The sequence below is a fragment of the Protomyctophum bolini genome (genome assembly GCF_963924005.1).
Source record: "Protomyctophum bolini genome assembly, chromosome: 2".
NCBI lineage: Eukaryota > Metazoa > Chordata > Actinopteri > Myctophiformes > Myctophidae > Protomyctophum > Protomyctophum bolini.
Genome location: NC_137863.1, coordinates 10,165,805 through 10,184,925, shown reverse-complemented (window position 1 = coordinate 10,184,925; position 19,121 = coordinate 10,165,805). Strand labels below are relative to the sequence as shown.

The following is a 19,121-nucleotide window of genomic DNA, read 5'->3' as shown; positions in this document are numbered from 1 at the left end:
AATGCTGCCACCTTTATGACTCAACAGGCCCGAAGATTAAGGTCCGGCCCCGCCTGGGCCCTCATCAAGCCCTGTACAGACTGCCCCCGCTGCTCAGTGCTACCCTTAGATCTCCATATATGGAGTTGACCAGTTCTGACATTCCGATTCCATATGTTGATCTGACCTCAAGACACGCTCCATATATGGCCAGACCTCATCAAACCCTGTTGTACACTCAAGACACTGCCCCCGCTGCCACCCTTAGATTTCCATACATTGAGCTGTTGTTCTGACATTCCATATGTTGATCCCCATGCCAAAGCGCCATTGCTCGCCAGCAGTCTGAGTCTATAAAATATTTTTTATATTAAACTCATAAAATATAAACACACAACTTTTGAGCAATGTAGTAAATATCACATTGCCACCTCCGTGGTGTTACCTACCAACCTGTCAGTTCATGGTGACATAATGATTTGGTTGTAGATAGTGGCACATTTATGCAAGCATAGCAACAACCAGAAGGTAGAATGCATATTTGGCTGCAGCAAATCAGCCAAATGCACTGTAAGTTCCCGGATACAGGATAATTATTAAAACTAAGTTGGCTCTGGAGATAACTGGGCACTAAAACGGAGTGGGCACTGGAGAGAACCAGGCACCAAAACGAAGTGGGCAAAGGCGAACTGAGCACTAAAACTAAGTGGGCACTAGATACAAGTGGGCAATAAATAGAATTTCGCACAAGTAATTGACTCAACTAAAAATGCTGCGTTCTAACTCTATTTATAGGGAAACCCACAGTTACTATCTAAAAGTTTAGTATTATAGCCTATACATGTTAAGCAGACTTTTTTCTCTTGCAACATGAAATGGCCTTTTGACAGTAGCCCATTTATTTTAATTTTTGTGATGAAACAGGAGTGGCACATGACAGAAGGCAAAATGTTATGCTTTTCAGAAAAATACACATGCAGGGCTGTTGTAGCTCAATGTGTAGAGGAGACGCCTGGGAAACAGAAGGTCGCAAGTTTCATGCAGGCCATGGCTAAACCGACTGGCCAGGAATGGTGATGAAAAGCTATCGCATAAATAGAATACTACAATTTGTTTCTGTTGTGTAGATGAAGCAGAGACATTGGCGAGGTTTTGTCTTGATAACTGAGTTTGAAATATGCATTTTAATCCTCAGCTGTTTCTAATGCTCATTTATTAAGTTCAGTCTATTATGTTTCTATGGCTTATTGTGCATCAGGCCTATATACCTATTGCGTATTTGCGTTTTGCTATTGTATTCCTTGGTCACCGTTTTGGTTCCACTTCACCAGCCAAAGCTGCGAATGCAAGAGGGTAGACCTATCCAGGTGTTTTCTTGGAATTATTTAAGAAATTACCTACGTAGGTTCCATCCTGGAGGGAAATCTTTCCGGTGATAAAATGGCTACCAACGTAATCGATATAGAAATGTACGTCTCTAAATGTTATGATGAATTGAAAATGGTGGACCCTATTGTAAACAAGTGTAATGCTTTATGGTGTGGTCCACGGTTAACAGTTTTTGTATTGAGTTGTGCTTGAAATATACTGTAATTCTGCAAAATGTTAACTTCAATCAATCAAAACTTCACCTAATTTATAACTAACTTTTGGTTTGTAGCAATATCTGCATGTAGCCTAAATACCAACCATGTATAATAGTTAGGCTACATGGTAATTACACTGTAATTGATTTTTATATACTGTAGCCTATATATTTCAATAGATCCGTTAGGGGGCGCACTTATTATAGGGAGTGGGTCGTTTTTATTTGAAATCCATAAACGGTCTGAAAAAGTGAAATTAAATATTTATCTATGCATTTTTGCATATTTAGCTAAACAAGTTCATAGTTTACCAAAAAGTAAAATACAAATTATATTGAAAATGTTTAGAAAGGGACAATGTATTGCTAAAACAACTTGCTGAAATATTATTCAACTTTTTGTATGGCTCTGCTTCTTCATATTTAAACATTCATTGAATTACTTACATAGATTAAAATAGGTTGCATGGTTATAAATGTAACCATGAACTAAAACCATTTTATGGTTATAAATGTAACATAAATGTAACCATAAACTAAAGCTATAATAATGGCCGTGGTGGTTTGCGGTTCTATGTTTGTCGCCATGTTTACTGTAGGGCGACGCAGAGTCTCTGCCATTTTCCTCCGCCTCTGGTTGTCAAGAAGATGGCAGCTTCCAGGCAGGCATCTAGAACCAAGATAGCAAGGATGAGTCAGTTATGTCATAAACAATCACAATCGTAGTTTCAGGGGCCATAGTCGTGACGAATGACCATTGACAAGCGTCACTCGACAAAAATGACGTATTATCACGGACGCAACAACATTGAGCAATTTAAAAATTCAAACAAAAAAGCAATCTGTCGTTATTCTGGGAAGATGAGTGTGAAACTAACCTCTTATATTAGATTTCGCGATTAAGTATAACAGTATGCTTCTAAATGAAATATGTATATAAAATAGCCCAACGTGACAACGGCGAGGTTTTGCGGTTCAAGGACCCCCGTGAGTCGAAAGCGTTTCCGCTACATGACATCACGAGCGCATCCAATGGTATCTCCATTCCCACAGGCAGGCAGGCATGAGAGGGGATACTTCTTCACAAATCGGATGAATTTGGAATATTGTTTCGAGATAAGACCCCCTACGCATCTTTTTGCAGTCACTATATCGAACTGAGTAAGTGTGATGTTGATATTACCATGCGTGCGTTGGAGTTGCTGTGTTTTGTTGTGGCAAACCGCCCGGCCATTTTTTCTTGTGGGAGTTTAGACGAGGGCCGATTGTCGACTCGAAAAGATGGCTGCTTCCAGAGACGGCATGAAACACAATAACATGTAAATTGTGTGTTAGATCTCCATCTAGCTACGTTGTGCACGCCGTGCTGCAGCTAGGTTTATATCAGGTATACAGTGCATGCAGATATGCAGACTAATCCCGTTGCATTTAATTGTAAACTCTGGCGATGGTTTGACAGATGCTAACGTTGTTAGCATGGGCTAATTGCCTTGACCGAATACCAGCTAGCAGTGCTAGCGCAGTGTTGGTACAAAAACACGCCTTTCTCCAACTGTTATTACCGCTTTCGACAAAGATCGATAAGTGTGTTTGGGCTCCCGTGCAGACCTGTGTGGAATGATCTGAAACCGGTGTGTTGGTCGTACTGAACTGCTGAAATTAGTAGAAATAAATACAGTGCTAGCTAGCTACAATATGGCGACTCCCAGAGAGGCATGAAAATGAAAATAGCAGTCTCCTGTAAACGACTGTAATGAACAAATGCAGCCCCCTGGTCGTGCTTGTGTTCAGTTTATTGATACGTGGACCTAGACGATGGCATGTAAGAGTTGACTGTGTGGCTGTTGGCGGTGTTGTCTTTAGTGGAGCTGACATTTATTTGTCTTTTTCAATCGCTTCCGCCATTTTTCGGCTTGGCACTAGCGGTGGTTTGTTTGGTTGCAAGATGGCGGCTTCCATGGATTGGATTCAATGGATTTATGCCTCGCCATACGACGGTGTCGCCGGCCCAAAACAACGGATCTACAGGCTTGCGAGCGCGGCGCTTTGCTACGCGTCGACAGCTTGTAGATCCGTTCTTTTTCAATTAAGCATGTAAAAGAACAAGCCGCTTAAAGCTGACCTGCGGCCTCTCATGCAATCAATTTCGTTTGATAATTAATAATAATGTGTGTGACAATATATCCGAAATCATTGTGTAAATAATACATTTAAAGCACTGCTTATATAATGGGCACAAGCCGATGTTCTGGATAACAACAAATCCTGTGTTTTGTTGTTGTTTTTCCTGGTTTGTGGTTATCTTGTATTGTGCTTTACCTTTAAATTGCACACAATGGCCTCCCAGTCTCGATGGTAAATTAAACTGTGGACTTAAAAAAAAGAGAAAAGTTTAACTTCAACATCATTGTTGTTTACTTAAATTAAACCCCAGCTCTCTTTCTATTTCCATGTTTCCCGTCTCGCAGAGACATGTCTACTCCTGGTTCCACTGTGTCTGGGACCACAGGTTCTGTTCTGACCCCGCGGTGGAAGCGGGTCCTCGGTTGGTCCGGCCCGGTCCCTCGGCCCAGACACGGACACAGAGCTGTGGCTATAAAGGAACTTATGGTTGTCTTTGGAGGGGGGAACGAAGGAATTGTCGATGAATTACACGTTTATAACACAGGTGAGATCGCCGTTATATCCTCAACTTGTCAAGGAGTATAGACAGCATTCCAACTGTCACTGTGTAAATTGTATGTTTATCGTATAAAATAAACGATGGTTTGTTTTTGTATACAAATTCTGTGGTATGGGCAGAAGAGGACCCAAAGGGCCAGCTAAACTGTCATTCATTATACTTGCCGCCATCTAGTGGACACATGTTGTTATACAGTTTAAAAATGGCGGGCTAAAATAAAATGGATGAATGTCTCATCAAAGTACAGTCCATGTACTCTTATTTCAAAAATGTATCAAATGAAAGATGAATTGTTCAACTTTTTTGTGAAGGTTATTGCTAACCCAATAGCTTGTTTCTAAGCAAAGATTTATGATTTATGTTGTTGCTATACTGTTTAATTGGGTCAATCTAATTAAATCTATTCAGAACTCAGAAGTATGACTTTAGCTGTTGGGCTCGTTGTATAAAGCTATTAAGCAAGCTGAAAATTGAAATGCAATAAAAAGCATAGTCCTATAGTCGCATCATTCAGTTTGTCATTGTGGTTTGTATTTGTTTTGATTCTCCAGCAACAAACCAGTGGTTTATCCCTGCGGTTCGAGGTGATATTCCCCCTGGTTGTGCTGCCTATGGCTTTGTTTGTGATGGCACAAGGTTGTTGGTGTTTGGCGGAATGGTGGAGTATGGAAAATACAGCAACGACCTCTATGAACTACAGGTAATTAATTTGTTTACCTGTCTTACTTGTAAAGTTGAGTGGTTTTCATTCTTTATTACTGAAATTTTAAACGGTTAATATTAAAACACTTCCTCAATGAATGGACAACAGTCTCTACAACCAAACTGTTTGTTTAATATATTGTGCACTGGTGCAGTGCAGCACCTGATATATATTTTTCCTTTTTAATAGCTTAAGTGGACACAGGTTTTTACAAGCTTGTTGTGGACTGTGGTCATCTTTGTCTATTTCAGATGATGCTGCAGTCGACATCTAAGATATAACTGAAAAGGACATATATATACCTTGCAATATGACATTTTTAACTACATTTTTTCTTTAATTGAATGTGTTTTATAGGCCAGCAGATGGGAATGGAAAAAATTGAAAGCAAAGAGCCCCAAAAACGGGCCCCCACCATGTCCTCGTCTTGGCCACAGTTTTTCTCTTGTGGGAAACAAATGCTACCTGTTTGGTGGACTTGCCAATGACAGTGAAGACCCCAAAAACAACATTCCCAGGTACAGCTGTTTGTGTCATTGGTGGGGATTGGGGGGGGGGACATGCTGTTAATGTAGGTAAGGAGATGCAAATTGAGTACGACTGAGACTGACTTGTGTCTGGTTTCGCTTCTTAGATACCTGAATGATCTGTACACTCTGGAGCTTCGTCCTGGCTCCAGTGTGGTGGGATGGGACATACCAATCACATATGGAGTCCTGCCTCCTCCACGTGAGAGCCACACTGCTGTGGTCTACACAGAAAAGACCAGCAGGAAATCTCGCCTCATTATCTATGGAGGAATGAGTGGCTGTCGCCTTGGAGATCTGTGGACACTTGACATTGGTAAGTTTGAGTATGACCACACTGAGCTTTGCTTCTCCAAGAAGTATGCTGCAGCTTTTAGTCAGAGAGCACGTATCACGATTGTCTTTTACAGACGTCTTATTAACAGTTTCGAAGTTTGTTCATTACATTTATTTTAGGACATAGGTATGTCTTAATGTTTGTATCTCTCCATATTGCAACTTTTTATTTTTATTTAAAAAAAAAAAAAATAGATTGGGAGGTCGGGGTTCAATGCCCTGTCAGGGTTATACTAAAGACATTGGTACATCAAGCTGTCTGATGCTACAGGAACAATTGGTTTCCAAGGCTACTTACATTTCACAAAGATAGAAATAATAGCTGATCTGCAAGGCAAGCTCAGACGTGTTGTGTCGCTACTGTATGTACTTTGGTTATTAGGAAAAATTATCCAGTGAAAGTGGTTAAGTCTGTTTTTTATAAATATTGAACCAATGAAAAGAGCTTGTAACCAAATAACTACATTGGATTGGATCTATTAGAACACTAGTTATTCTTTTTCCATTTTCTGAAAATTAACAGTTTTGGAGATAAACAAAGTTTTTTCCACCTGATGACAACGATATGGGATGTAAATCTCAATGTGATTTCTTTGTTTAACCCATTTTGGGGCGGGAAGCTATTGAAAAATAGCAGATATACAACTTGTGAACATTTTAACTAAAATCTTTGCTTCTGGGGAGGTCCCTGGAACAACATATTTTCACACGGGGGGCGGAGGCATATTACATATGATTTTTGGGGTCCTTGACATGAAATATTGAGCACCACTGATTCAGAAACAAGGTTTTTCAGAAAACAGTCAGGATTTTGAAGATTACATGAGTCGTTTCAGATGATCCATTTCCTCCTACTTCCCCAGATACTCTGTCTTGGAGTAAACCCACAGTAAATGGTACTGCACCATTACCCAGGAGTCTTCACTCTGCTACTACTATCACAAACAAGTGAGAGGACTGATGAAACCGAAACATTTGAACATTCTGAACATTTGATTTAGATTTTCTGTCATTGTATTGTTTTCCATGCTGTTGTGAGAAGATGATTAACAGTGTTTTCAATCTGCCACTTTGCAGGATGTATGTTTTCGGAGGATGGGTTCCTCTAGTGATGGATGACGTGAAGGTGGCCACGCACGAGAAGGAGTGGAAGTGCACAAACACTCTTGCCTGCCTAAACCTTGGTGTGTTTTTATAATTCATTTTATTTTGATGTACTACTCCTGGACCAGATTTTAACATTGTCATTAAAAAATAATATATATTTATTAATATTGTGTCTTGGGTTTTACATTTTTATAGATTCAATGTTTTGGGAGACGGTGCTGATGGACACTCTGGAGGATAACATCCCCAGGGCTCGTGCTGGTCATTGCTCTGTCTCCATCAACTCCAGACTCTACGTCTGGAGCGGCCGTGATGGTTATCGCAAAGCATGGAACAACCAAGTCTGCTGTAAGGATCTCTGGTACCTGGAAACCGGTGGGTGGTGGTCTTACTCTGCACTCTACACTCTACACTTGATTATATTTTATTTCATTCTAATGTCACTATTCCACTTGTGCACTGATCTTAATTCCTGTATATTTTAATCATTTAGCCTACGCAGTAAATTATTGTATGGCTAATCATATTCATCACCATTACTACTCCTCTGATCACAACTTTTGTAATAAAGAATCATTAGACCTTATTTATATATACCTTTTCTTTAATCAAGACATGCTACAATGAAGGTTAATGTATTGTTTATCTACAAAGAGTGAAAATAGTTATTTTAAGGGGTAAAGTATTGCTTTTCAAGTAGAGATTCAAACTCCTCACCAGTCACCTTAATTTTATGTTCATCTCTCCAGAGCGGCCACATGCCCCTGCAAGGGTGCAATTAGTCCGTGCCAACACCAGTTCTCTGGAGGTGAGCTGGGGTGCAGTCTCCACTGCAGACACCTACCTGCTGCAGCTCCAAAAATATGACATCCCAGCAGCTACAGCCGCAACCTCGCCAGCCTTGAGTGCCGCCCCGTCGCTACCTACAGGTGCGCCTAAGAGCCCAGCCCCTGCCGCAGTAGCACCCGCAGCTCAGACCCTTCCACAAACGGGTACTTTAACAGGGTTCACTCATTTGCACTTACAAAGATAATGGGTATAAACTGCATGGGTTATCCTGTCTACCTATTGTTTTCCTCTTGGGGGTCTGCATTGCACAATCTCACAAGCTGGTTTCTTGTTTTTGTAGCTATCTTAAAGGTTGCACCTCAGGCTGTCTCTGGTACCTCTATTGTCACTGTCCGCCCCAACCAGCCTGGGAAATCCCCTGTCACTGTGACATCACTTCCTCCAGGTGTTCGTATGGTGGTGCCTGCTCAGACCGCACAAGGATCGGTATGAACAACAGAGCATGACCCCTGTTATGAATCTGGAAATGGCACGTAACGATTCATATGCAAACTTAAGTGATGTGTGTAAATTAATTGGGAGCTATTTTTCCGTTCAGCCCATTGGTGGTAGCCCTCAGATGAGTGGCATGGCAGCTTTGGCTGCAGCAGCAGCCGCCACGCAGAAGATCCCACCGGGAGCAGGCACTGTGCTCAACGTTCCCGCGGGTGCCACCATTCTCAAAACTGTAGCCGTTTCTCCCGGCACAACCACAGTCAAAATGGTACAATCTCCAATCATGGTACGAATATCTTTGAGTTTTAAATAAATAATTATTTGGCCCTTATCTAAATTTGTCTAACAAACCAACACTGTTTCTAGGTGAGTAACCCGGCCACGCGAATGCTGAAGTCGGCTGCAGCCCAGGTTGGGACAGCCACGTCCTCTCCCACCACTACCAACAGGCCCATCATCACTGTGCACAAGTCCGGTACAGTGACAGTGGCCCAACAGGCCCAGGTGGTGACCACTGTGGTGGGAGGAGTCACCAAGACCATCACTTTGGTCAAGAGCCCTCTCACCATGGGCGGGGGTGGAACACTGGTAAGGGAACACTGCCTGTACATTTACACTGAGAGGCGCTCAAATGGTCTTTGGAAGTGCTTTTAGAGAAGTGTGTGGAGAAATAAAGTAAATGTGGACCGACATTCCCTGTTGTAGTTCAGTGATTCACACAAGCTCCTCAATGTTTTCTGGTGGCTCATGAACTTGCGTCTCTCTCCTATGTCGGCAGATCTCCAACCTTGGCAAGATGATGTCTGTGGTACAAACCAAGCCAATGCAGACAGGCCAACTCACAGGCCAGGCTTCCACTAACCCTCTCACACAGCTCATACAGGTCAGCTATCTGCATGAGTGCGGTTAAAAACTGGAGGTAGCTTTTTTTTTAAAGCTCCTGAGACAGGCAAAAGGCAGCATTTATTTGATTGGCGCTCCTAACCTTCACCCCTCTCTATAGTCCAAGGGTCAACTCCCAGCTGGCACCATCCTGAAGCTGGTTACCTCTGCTGATGGAAAGCCCACCACCATCATCACCACCTCCCAAGCAGGAGGCGCAGGAAACAAGCCCACCATCCTCAACATTAGTGGCATGTCTCCCCAAACCAAGCAGGGCACCACCATCATAAAGACCATCCCCATGTCGGCCATTATGTCCCAGGCGGGAGCCACAGGTTTGGGCACCCCTTTTACCTTTTGAAACCATAATAACTCTAGTTTAATATGAAGGGGAACAAATGCCCCAGAAAATGTAACGACAAGATGATAAATGAACAAGAGATAAGCAATATGTTTGATACCATTGTGAGACGAACTTATGACCCCCAAAAGTATCAGCACCGCAGTCTGCTCTACTTTTTGACAGCGACAAGAGTTGAGAAGTTGTATTGTGGTTTATGTAAATATGAGTCTTTAGTTACACACAAAGTAGGTAAGCAATAAATATAGCTATTTCCATGGAGATTGTCGCCAGAATTGAACTAGTTGACATTGCCACAAGCGATCATTAACAAACTACATGCAATATCCTACTATAAATGCGCCACGTCTCTGCGTGCGTGCGTGTGTGTGTGTGTACTGTTGTAATGCACGTAACTCGAGAACCGTTTGCCCCACCGATTTCAACTTCGACACGCATTCTACACCCCCACAGGGAGTGCAGTGCCCGGTATCGCCACAAAAGGCTCTGGTTATGCTCTGCCAGTGGGCCTAATTAGCCAAAGTCCCCTCACCTGTGCAATTTCCAGCCTCTGCCTCAGCCAATTGACTGCCATGACAACCCCAGCCCACACCTGCAAATTGATTACTTAACCACTCCCCTTTTCACAGTCAGTTTGCACTGTTAGTTCAGACACAGGCAGCCTAGCAGATACAGAGATCGCCACATCCACTTATACAGTAAGTATGGGCACAAGGGACACAGACGGATAGTTAAAATTGGTGCTATGAGAAGTTGACAACGTGTATTATTAGGTTCCCAAGTTGCATCGTTCTCAAGTAAGCTGGTGGCTGACACGCACGCCGCACGTACAGGTCTAGTCCTACTATAAACGTGCCATGTCGCTGTGTGTCTGCGTGCGTGTGTGTACGGTTGTAATGCACGCAACTCGAGAACCGTTTGCCCCACCGACTTCACATTCTACACACACGTTCCACACCCCCGCAGGGAGTGCAGTGCCTGGTATGGAGTCGGTCGGACCCACGGTTCTCCAGAACCACCACAAAAGGCTCTGGTCAGGCTCTGCCAGTGGGCCTAATCAGCCTAAATCCCCTCACCTGTGCAATTTCCAGCCTCTGCCTCAGCCAATTGATTGCCACACCTGCAAATTGATTACTTAACCACTACTTTTCACAGTCGGTTTGCACTCTTCACACACAGGCAGAGAGACAAATAATGAGATCTCCATGTGTGACACAGACAGATAGTTAAAACGGATGCTATGACAAGTTGACAGCGGTAGTATTTTTACCAGCAGTATAATTAGGTTCCCAAGTTGCATCGCTCTCGAGTAGGCCGGTGGCCAACGGGCAAGTACAGCCAGTTCTAGTACAATCAAATAGCTAAAGATTGAACAGGGAGGCCACTGTAACTTAGACCCTTGACTAAATCTATCCAGTTAAAAGACATACTTGGTGCTTGCTAAAGGGCATAAATGTTTACTGCAGCTTTAAAAGTTCAAAATGATTGCTTGCCTTGACCTGAACAAATTATGTCATATGTTGGTATATGCATCGTCTAAACTTTTTAGTTGATTGTCCCTTGTACAGCAGTAACGGGTTATCTCCGTCCAGGTGTCACAAGCACTGCAGGGAATAGGACGCCTATCACAATCCTCACCACAAAGATGATGACGACTGGAACACCGGGCAAAATCATCACCACCATGCCAAAATTTGGCACTGGCCAGCAGGGACTGACTCAGGTATGCAAAATCTCACAATACCCAGAAAACAGCAACTCCAGTCTTTTCAAATATTATATATGCGTCTTTTTTAGTAGTTTAGGACCCTGGTTGCGGAAATTAGAACTAGTGTAAATTGTAGATTTCCTTTTATTATTTTTTACTTTATTCCCTTTTTAGACCTACTTGTAAATATGTAAATCACTGGACATTTCTTGTAGCACAGTCTAGCTACAAGGTAGCAGTCTGTGTGTGAGTGAATGTAATGCACAATTGCACATTGTTACCGGTAAGTGCTTTGGACTGGTTTAAGTTTATTGGTGACATCAACAGCTTTGATTTATGCCAACAGATATGTTGTTTTGATTGATTGAATAGTTAAGCCGTTCTACTTCCTACCCCCTCATTGTTCTGGCACTAAAGTTTTCTTGGGTGTCCCTAGGTGGTTTTGAAAGGTGCTCATGGACAGCCAGGTACCATCCTGCGCACTGTGCCCATGAGCACAGTGGGTGGAATGCGACTCGTCACACCAGTGTCGGTATCTGCTGTTAAGCCCACGGTCACTACCCTAGTTGTCAAAGGAACCACTGGTAAGAAGGAAATTATTGCAATTTGTGATGATTTGGTGATGATTGTGATAAACCATGTGTTCTGGCATGTCCATACTAATACCATCTGTAACATCATCTAGGTGTCTCCACCACTCTGGGGACAGTCACTGGTACAGTCTCCACTAGCCTGGCAGGTGGAAGTGTGGCCAGTGCAAATGCTTCTCTGGCCACCCCTATCTCAACACTGGGCACCATCTCCACCTTGTCCAGCCAGGTCATCAACCCCACTGCCATCACTGTCTCAGTGACCAACACAACCTCTGCACTTCCCTCGTCTGTGCAGGTAACAACTTGCACCCTCAGGAATGGTGCATTTGAGCTATAAACTGGTGATTGGAGGGGTTGTTGGTACTGCATCTACAGTGCCCACCAAGTGCTAATTGCTATTGAGTAAGGCACAGAACCAAAACAATTGCGCCATTCATGTGTTTAAGTGAGATTCCTTGTAGTGAAACTTATGTAGTGATATTCCTTGTAGTGAAACTGATGTATATAACTGTTGCATTGTTCCTGCCTTCTTTCCTCACAGAACCTGCCCACACAGGTGACTCTTATCACCACTCCCAGTGGCGTTGAGGCTCAGCCAGTACAGGACCTACCTGTCTCCATTCTGGCCTCGCCCACCTCTGAGCAGCCCAGCTCCACAGAGGCCGGAGGCTCTGGTGAGGGCTCTGGGACCGTCACCCTGGTGTGCTCCAACCCCCCCTGCGAAACCCACGAGACGGGAACCACCAACACAGCCACCACGGCTTCCGCCAACATGGGTACCGTACCACAGCAGGTGTGCTCCAACCCACCCTGCGAGACGCATGAAACCGGGACAACCAACACGGCCACCACAGCCTCTGCCAACATGGGCAGAGTACAGCAGGTGTGCTCCAACCCACCCTGTGAGACTCACGAAACCGGGACAACCAATACAGCCACCACGGCCTCTGCCAACATGGGTGGGGCGCAGCAGGCGCAGCAGCAGGTGTGCTCCAACCCCCCATGTGAGACACACGAAACCGGGACAACCAATACAGCCACCACGGCCTCTGCCAACATGGGTGGGGAGCAGCAGGCGCAGCAGCAGGTGTGCTCCAACCCCCCATGTGAGACCCATGTGACGGGCACCACCAACACTTCTACCCAGTCTGCATCCAACATGGGTCCCGCTGGCCAGACGGACACCACGCAGAGTGGGCAAAACAACCAGCATTGCGAGACCAATGGGAATACGGGAACTACCAACACCGCATCCACATCCACCTCCAGCATGGGAAGCGACCAGACCACCAGCACAGAGACGGCAACGGAAAAGAGAGCGGTCTGCTCCAACATTCCCTGTGAAACTCACGAGACAGGAACCACCAACACAGCCACCACCGCTACCTGCAATATGGAGACGGGCGAGGGCACAGGTACAGAATGTGACTGTAAAATTAGCTATGTTCTAGGACGCAGTCTGTAGTGCTATCACCTCACAGCCAGAAGGTCCTGTCAGGTGAAAAGAAGCAGCTTGGACTCCTCATGCATAGAAGAAAGCATGAGGTTTGTCCGCTGCCTCCCCAGGTTGGCAGAGGAAGTGTAGCGCCCAGGATTACATTAGATAATTGACACTGGGTGAAAAAATGGGTTGCAAAATCATGGGATAAAAACATAAAAATATATATATATTTTATAGACGGAGAGTATGTTTTGAGATCTCTCGTTGGCTGTCATTTACACTGCCTTTGAGAATTGTCGGTCTGCCTGGTGCCATAGTAGCATGATGTGTACGATGCAAAATGCGACGATATGTCTATGTGGAGAAAACGGTAAGGGGGTTAAGCTAGAAGTTAGCATTTACCTATCACTGTTATTGATTTCCTGGTATTTTAAATGCTTGTCTATATCGTTGCACTCCACTGAAATAACGTGGCAGACTTCCCATGCTTGAAAAGGCAAGAAGTCGCTAGCAAACTCTGAGATCTCTTCTATGAACCTTAAAGTCACAGTGCTGTCTATTTGACGCATTTCATTTCTCATCTCTGTAGCTCAACAAACTGAAGAGGGAACAGCCGGTGCCAGCAGTGCAGAGACTACTGCAGCATCAACCAGCCCAACTACAAACGCTCCGGGCAAGGCCATCACCACTGTCACCCAGTCTTCAAAGTCGACTACGCCTTTACCTGTAAGAACGCCATGAGGCCTTATTATACCACAGCCAAACCCATGCTCAGTTCAGTTCAACCCAAAGAAATCAAGTCTTGGGGTTTGAAAGTATTTTATTGCATTTGACTCTAAATGCCAATCATATTGATGCTAATCCTATCTTTTGGATAAATTGTTAATTGACAGGTGAGGAAAAGTCTTTCACAGTGCAGAAATCAGATTTGTGTGATTTGTGTCATTTTCAAAAGTTGAAGTTCTGTAATCCTAGTATCTGTCGATATAGTTTGATGTTTACGCTGCTATTCCTCAGTTTTTTAATTTAAATTTTTCCCTCCCCAGTCTATTTCATCAATTACAGAGGCGACTTCTGCAGAAAGCACCACAGAAGAGCCCATGCAGGCTGAGACGTCGGCAGACGCTGTGGCATCTGCAGAAGAAGCACCCACGGCTATGGAGACACAAGCAGAGGTGCACAATCTTTATACAGCCATTTATAAAGAAAATGCTATTTGTGAACATGAGTCTTGAATCTTAACTTTCAAAGCAAAACAAAAAACTGACTTGGAACTGTAATGTCAATGTGTCTGTTCCAGGGAGAGGCGGCAGCTGCTACTGCATTGAACCTGCCCTCAGAGCTAATGTCGGAGGGCCAAGGGGCCACCATCATGGTAACGGGGCTGTCGGATGAGGAGCTGGCTGTAACGGCAGCAGCAGAAGCAGCAGCTCAGGCAGCTGCCACTGAAGAAGCCCAGGCCCTGGCTATCCAGGCAGTCCTCCAGGCAGCTCAACAAGCCGTCATGAGTACGTTTTTGTTTCCGATCGGGTGAAAAGGCTGATCCAGTGCTTGATTTAATCGATGGATAGAAAGCTATTTGAATAAAAAATTAATTATAAAATAATCTGTTTGAATGATTTGACCACAATGTCAAAATGAAATCAGAAAATGTGATTGACGTATTAAGTGAAGAATGTGAACTAATGCAAAGTTGTCTAGTATTTGGGTTCAAATAACTTGGTGAAGAGCGTTTATGATTTTGTACTTGACTACCTTAAGTCACGTTAATTTTGTGGTCTAAAACCATTTAGGAAAGTGCAATCTGACCACAAATCTCGACCTGGTCGGGCGGAGATGGAGACCCCACCAAGGATTGGCCCATTTTTCATAGATAGTCATCGTTTTGTCTTTCATAATCTTGAGAGGTTTCATGTTGTCTGCATCTCCAGATGAAGGTGATTCCAGTGGGGAGAGCCAGCAGCCAACCAGCATCCCTATCGTCCTGACCCAGCAGGAGCTAGCAGCGCTGGTCCAGCAGCAACAGCAGCTCCAGGAGGCTCAGGCTGCCGCCCAGCAGGCTAGCGTCGACGCAAGCTTGCCCACGGAGGGTCTCGCCCCCGCCGACAGCCTGAATGATCCCTCCGTGGAGAGCAATGGACACAACGAGATGGCCGCGGCTGTAACCAGCGCTGTGGCGTCGCTGCTGCCCCGTGCCCCTGCTCAGAGTAAGGCTCTGTCTGGTATTTTCCGTACCACCACTCAGAGTAAGGCTCTGTCTAGTACTTTTAAGTGTATTTTATATTCCTTTTCTCACTTCTAATTCCTTCTTACGCTTTTAAACTGCAAACGTGAAGGCCAGCATGAATAAGAGTTTTACCTGTAACTGTGTTGTGACTTCATTGTTGATCATACAGCTTTCTGAATGATTCCTTCCTCTTGTCTTATCTACACAGCCCTAGCTCCATCAAGCACATTTGCACCAATTGTATCGGTGGCTAGTCCAGCTAAACTGCAAGCAGCAGCCGCTCTTGCAGAAGTGGCCAACGGCATTGAGGGAGGGGTGAGTCCTCCAGTTAATCTGTCTTCTGCTGACTGGTTTATTTGAAGAGAAAGAAGGTAAATAACTCCTTTTTTATTTATATATAGAAACAAACCCCTCAGCCAGCCCCAGTGAAACCAGTTCTGAAGAAAGAGAACCAGTGGTTTGACGTTGGAATCGTCAAGGTGACCAATATGGTGGTCACGCACTTCTATGTGCCAGCAGATGACTCTCATGGAGATGTAAGTGCATTGCACATTGTTCCTTTCATACTTTGAAGATGGAAACATGATTTGGCAAGAGAATCACTTAACACTCTCCAATCTTTACATGATAGGATGACTCTGGTGTCATACCAGACTACGGTCAAATGAAGAAAATGGAGCTACAGCCTGGCACAGCCTACAAGTTCCGCGTTGCCGGCATCAACGCGTGCGGTCGCGGGACCTTTTCTGAGATCTCAGCTTTTAAGACTTGTCTACCAGGCTTCCCAGGTGCACCTTGCGCCATCAAAATCAGCAAGGTGAGCAACATTAAATATTAAAATGGAAGACAATGTACTGATCTTGGCGACAACATGACTGATTAAAAGTTTGATGTCTTGCATCCTAGCAGGAATAGGCAACAAATAATAATGTAAAGTACCTTGTGTTAATTGACAACAAAGTGCTTCTTGACTTTCCACAGAGCCCAGATGGTGCCCACCTGACCTGGGAGCCGCCCTCTGTGACGTCAGGAAAGATTATAGAATACTCTGTGTACCTGGCCATCCAGAGCAACCAGACTACCGAGGCTAAGGCGTCAACACCAGCCCAGCTGGCTTTTATGCGTGTGTACTGCGGGCCCAACCCCTCCTGCCTGGTGCAGTCCTCCAGTCTCTCCAATGCCCACATTGACTACACCACCAAGCCGGCCATCATTTTCCGCATTGCTGCCCGCAACGAAAAAGGCTATGGCCCAGCCACCCAAGTCCGATGGCTGCAAGGTGAGGACGCCTGTTCACATTGCACTTAACGTATAATACTGTTGAGTCAAGTACTTGTTGAAAGCTTATTTTGGCTCGTCAGAAATTTTCAGTAGCACCGAAGAGCCGACTTAGGACGGTACCCGCCCCCCGAACCTCAAATTACGTCACATTGTAGGCTCTACAGAGCCGAACCGACTTTTATTCGGCTCTAAAATAGGAGTATGAATCAGCCCTTAACCGTTGGTTGTTTGTCTTAACATTTTTATTCAGCCGCCTTTGTTTGCTACTGGGGTTATTTTTTTAGATTTAAAGTGAGATCCTATGATGTACTGTAAGTAAGTTATGGATTGATCATTGGTGACAAAGGCATCATCACTAGAACATTGTTTATGGACTCGTCTTTCTGCTTTATAGAGTCTGGCAAAGATGCTGCCTCCTTAAAACCGGCCCCCAAAAGACCAGGCACCTCCCCTGATGCGTAAGTACCTATTCATTTTTATGTATTACCGGTAGTTTTGATTTACATTGCACACATTGTAACATGTAAGTTGGCACTGATTCATAATTCAAACCAATTTGGTTTCTGTCCTGTCTCTGCAGTAAGGCTACTGGTCAAAAGAAAGCAAGGACGGACCAGTGAGGTTGGCCAGAACCCCCAACCCACATCCCTTCCCAAGTCTCTTGTCCCCTTTTCCACTTGCTGTCCTTTTACCAGGAGGACTGACCATCATCCTCTACATCCTCATCCTAATTTCATCCTTCATCCTCAACTTTGACTAAGATCCATCCAGCCATGGAGACAGCGGGGAACCAAGATGAAAAGTCAAATCTGAGAGATGTTTTTTTGTAGATAAACCCCTCCCCTTTCTGTTGGTCATAACTATTTCTAGAACAACACAATCTTAGAAGCACATTATAGCCTTTTCAGTCACACCTCCCTCCCATCTTTTTAAATATCTATTTTTCGCTAGTTACAGTAGTTGATCAGTGTAGAGAAGCATTTACAACTTTCACAAACTGGGAGCCAGCCTGAGCTTAATGTTACTTCTTTTTTTGTGTGCGTGTTTGTATTTTTGGGGGCTGTAGAGAGAGACTACATGAGGATGTACAGTGCTGAAAGCAGTGGTGGCATTAGCTTAGATGAGAGGAATAATCAGTATGGAAACAAAACAAAGCACTTGTCCTCAAAGAAAGGAGGACATCTTTATTTTTTTCCCTTTTTTATTTTATTTTTTTTGCTTGATCAAGAACCCAATTCTGTACAGACATTGTACTGGAGTTTTCCAGTCTCCTGGTTATGTCATCACTGTGCGCTTTTTACCCCCAAGATGAGGACCGCTGGGCGATGCTATGAAGTGGACAAAAGAAGAAATGACACAGGAAGAAAGAGATTTGTAGAGAACGAATGACATAGACTTTGCTAGGACTGAGACTTGCAGCACACACAAAAAATATCTTGCAAAATCTTCCCAAAAAATTAGCAAGCAATGATGCAGATCTTTGTGTAGTTTATTTTTGTATTTTTTAAGTTTTTTTTTCCCCCTCTGTGTATGTGTATGTTAAGTGTGCATTTTAAAAGTAAAAAAACCCGAAAAACACTTTTTTTAAAAACTATCGTTCATCCCTGTAGTTTGTTGTGGGAAGAGGGGTCAGCTGTGTTGCGATAGCCACCCTACTTTTAAATCTTCGTTCAGTTGGTTGTATTTTCTCGTTAAGAGTATGAAAGAGAGCCTTTTGTATTTGCTCCAGCTAGGACCATAGATGTTCTAGCACAGAAGGGAACTTTGAAGTGGATGTAGCGAGAGGAAAGCTTTTACTTTGTTTACCACCACTTGCTCAATACTTTTGTTTAGCGTTTGCCAAACGTGGAAATCTAAGGAGTACAATGAGGAAATTCTCAATTATTTAACGGCCCCCCTCAACCCCCATGCATCTAAATTTGTCCCGTTTTATTAATTCATGAATGTGGTTTTACACCCTTTTTTATTTTTCAAATGACAAATTCTATTGGTAGACTCCCACACCGAATTATGAGATGTATGTGGATTCATTTAATAAATTTGTATTTCCTTTATTTTTTTTCACGGCTCTGTATTTTACAGATGGGTGTGCAAGCTAACTGTGACGTGTGTACCTGTATGTTTTGAATGGGGGTATCTTGGGAAGAAAGCTTACATAGCCAGAGTGTACTCACTTGTAAATTAGTTCCTTCATACAGCAAGAATAAAAAAAGAACATCTTGGCCTTTTATATTACCTGTAACAAACTGTTTTTACATGTTGGTCATCTCTTGATTGCCTTTTGTGTCTTTACTTATAAAAGAAACAGAAATATATATATATAAATATATACACAGTTTCCCTGATTGTTCTAATTTGCTTCTGTCAAACTGACTCACTGTATGAGTCTGAATCACTGCTAGGGTCATTTCAAATTTGTACAGG

At 43.7% G+C, this 19,121-nt stretch overlaps 1 protein-coding gene across 5 annotated transcripts in view; it reads left to right on the top strand.

The window, feature by feature from the left end:
• The first annotated feature begins 2,598 nt into the window (after positions 1-2,598).
• Positions 2,599-19,121, top strand: part of hcfc1a (host cell factor C1a) — a 16,985-nt gene continuing 462 nt past the window's right edge. The window contains exons 1-28 of one of the 5 annotated variants that reach the window (XM_080780187.1): positions 2,599-2,725; positions 4,033-4,232; positions 4,799-4,947; positions 5,308-5,468; positions 5,585-5,793; positions 6,677-6,761; positions 6,891-6,997; positions 7,116-7,295; positions 7,670-7,849; positions 8,050-8,195; positions 8,308-8,490; positions 8,571-8,792; positions 8,983-9,087; positions 9,208-9,421; positions 11,016-11,170; positions 11,592-11,739; positions 11,841-12,043; positions 12,290-13,163; positions 13,779-13,915; positions 14,236-14,364; positions 14,490-14,697; positions 15,121-15,435; positions 15,625-15,731; positions 15,818-15,952; positions 16,048-16,233; positions 16,398-16,695; positions 17,092-17,155; positions 17,278-19,121. The exon at positions 17,278-19,121 is cut by the window's right edge and continues 462 nt beyond it. In XM_080780187.1, the coding sequence (XP_080636313.1) occupies positions 4,037-4,232; positions 4,799-4,947; positions 5,308-5,468; positions 5,585-5,793; positions 6,677-6,761; positions 6,891-6,997; positions 7,116-7,295; positions 7,670-7,849; positions 8,050-8,195; positions 8,308-8,490; positions 8,571-8,792; positions 8,983-9,087; positions 9,208-9,421; positions 11,016-11,170; positions 11,592-11,739; positions 11,841-12,043; positions 12,290-13,163; positions 13,779-13,915; positions 14,236-14,364; positions 14,490-14,697; positions 15,121-15,435; positions 15,625-15,731; positions 15,818-15,952; positions 16,048-16,233; positions 16,398-16,695; positions 17,092-17,155; positions 17,278-17,317 (5,136 nt within the window). In that variant the 5' untranslated portion in view covers positions 2,599-2,725; positions 4,033-4,036 and the 3' untranslated portion in view covers positions 17,318-19,121. Of the gene's footprint in view, positions 2,726-4,032; positions 4,233-4,798; positions 4,948-5,307; positions 5,469-5,584; positions 5,794-6,676; positions 6,762-6,890; positions 6,998-7,115; positions 7,296-7,669; positions 7,913-8,049; positions 8,196-8,307; positions 8,491-8,570; positions 8,793-8,982; positions 9,088-9,207; positions 9,422-11,015; positions 11,171-11,591; positions 11,740-11,840; positions 12,044-12,289; positions 13,164-13,778; positions 13,916-14,235; positions 14,365-14,489; positions 14,698-15,120; positions 15,436-15,624; positions 15,732-15,817; positions 15,953-16,047; positions 16,234-16,397; positions 16,696-17,091; positions 17,156-17,277 lie in introns of all 5 variants that reach the window. The other 4 variants (XM_080780185.1, XM_080780188.1, XM_080780184.1 and 1 more) reach the window with 4 other exon arrangements.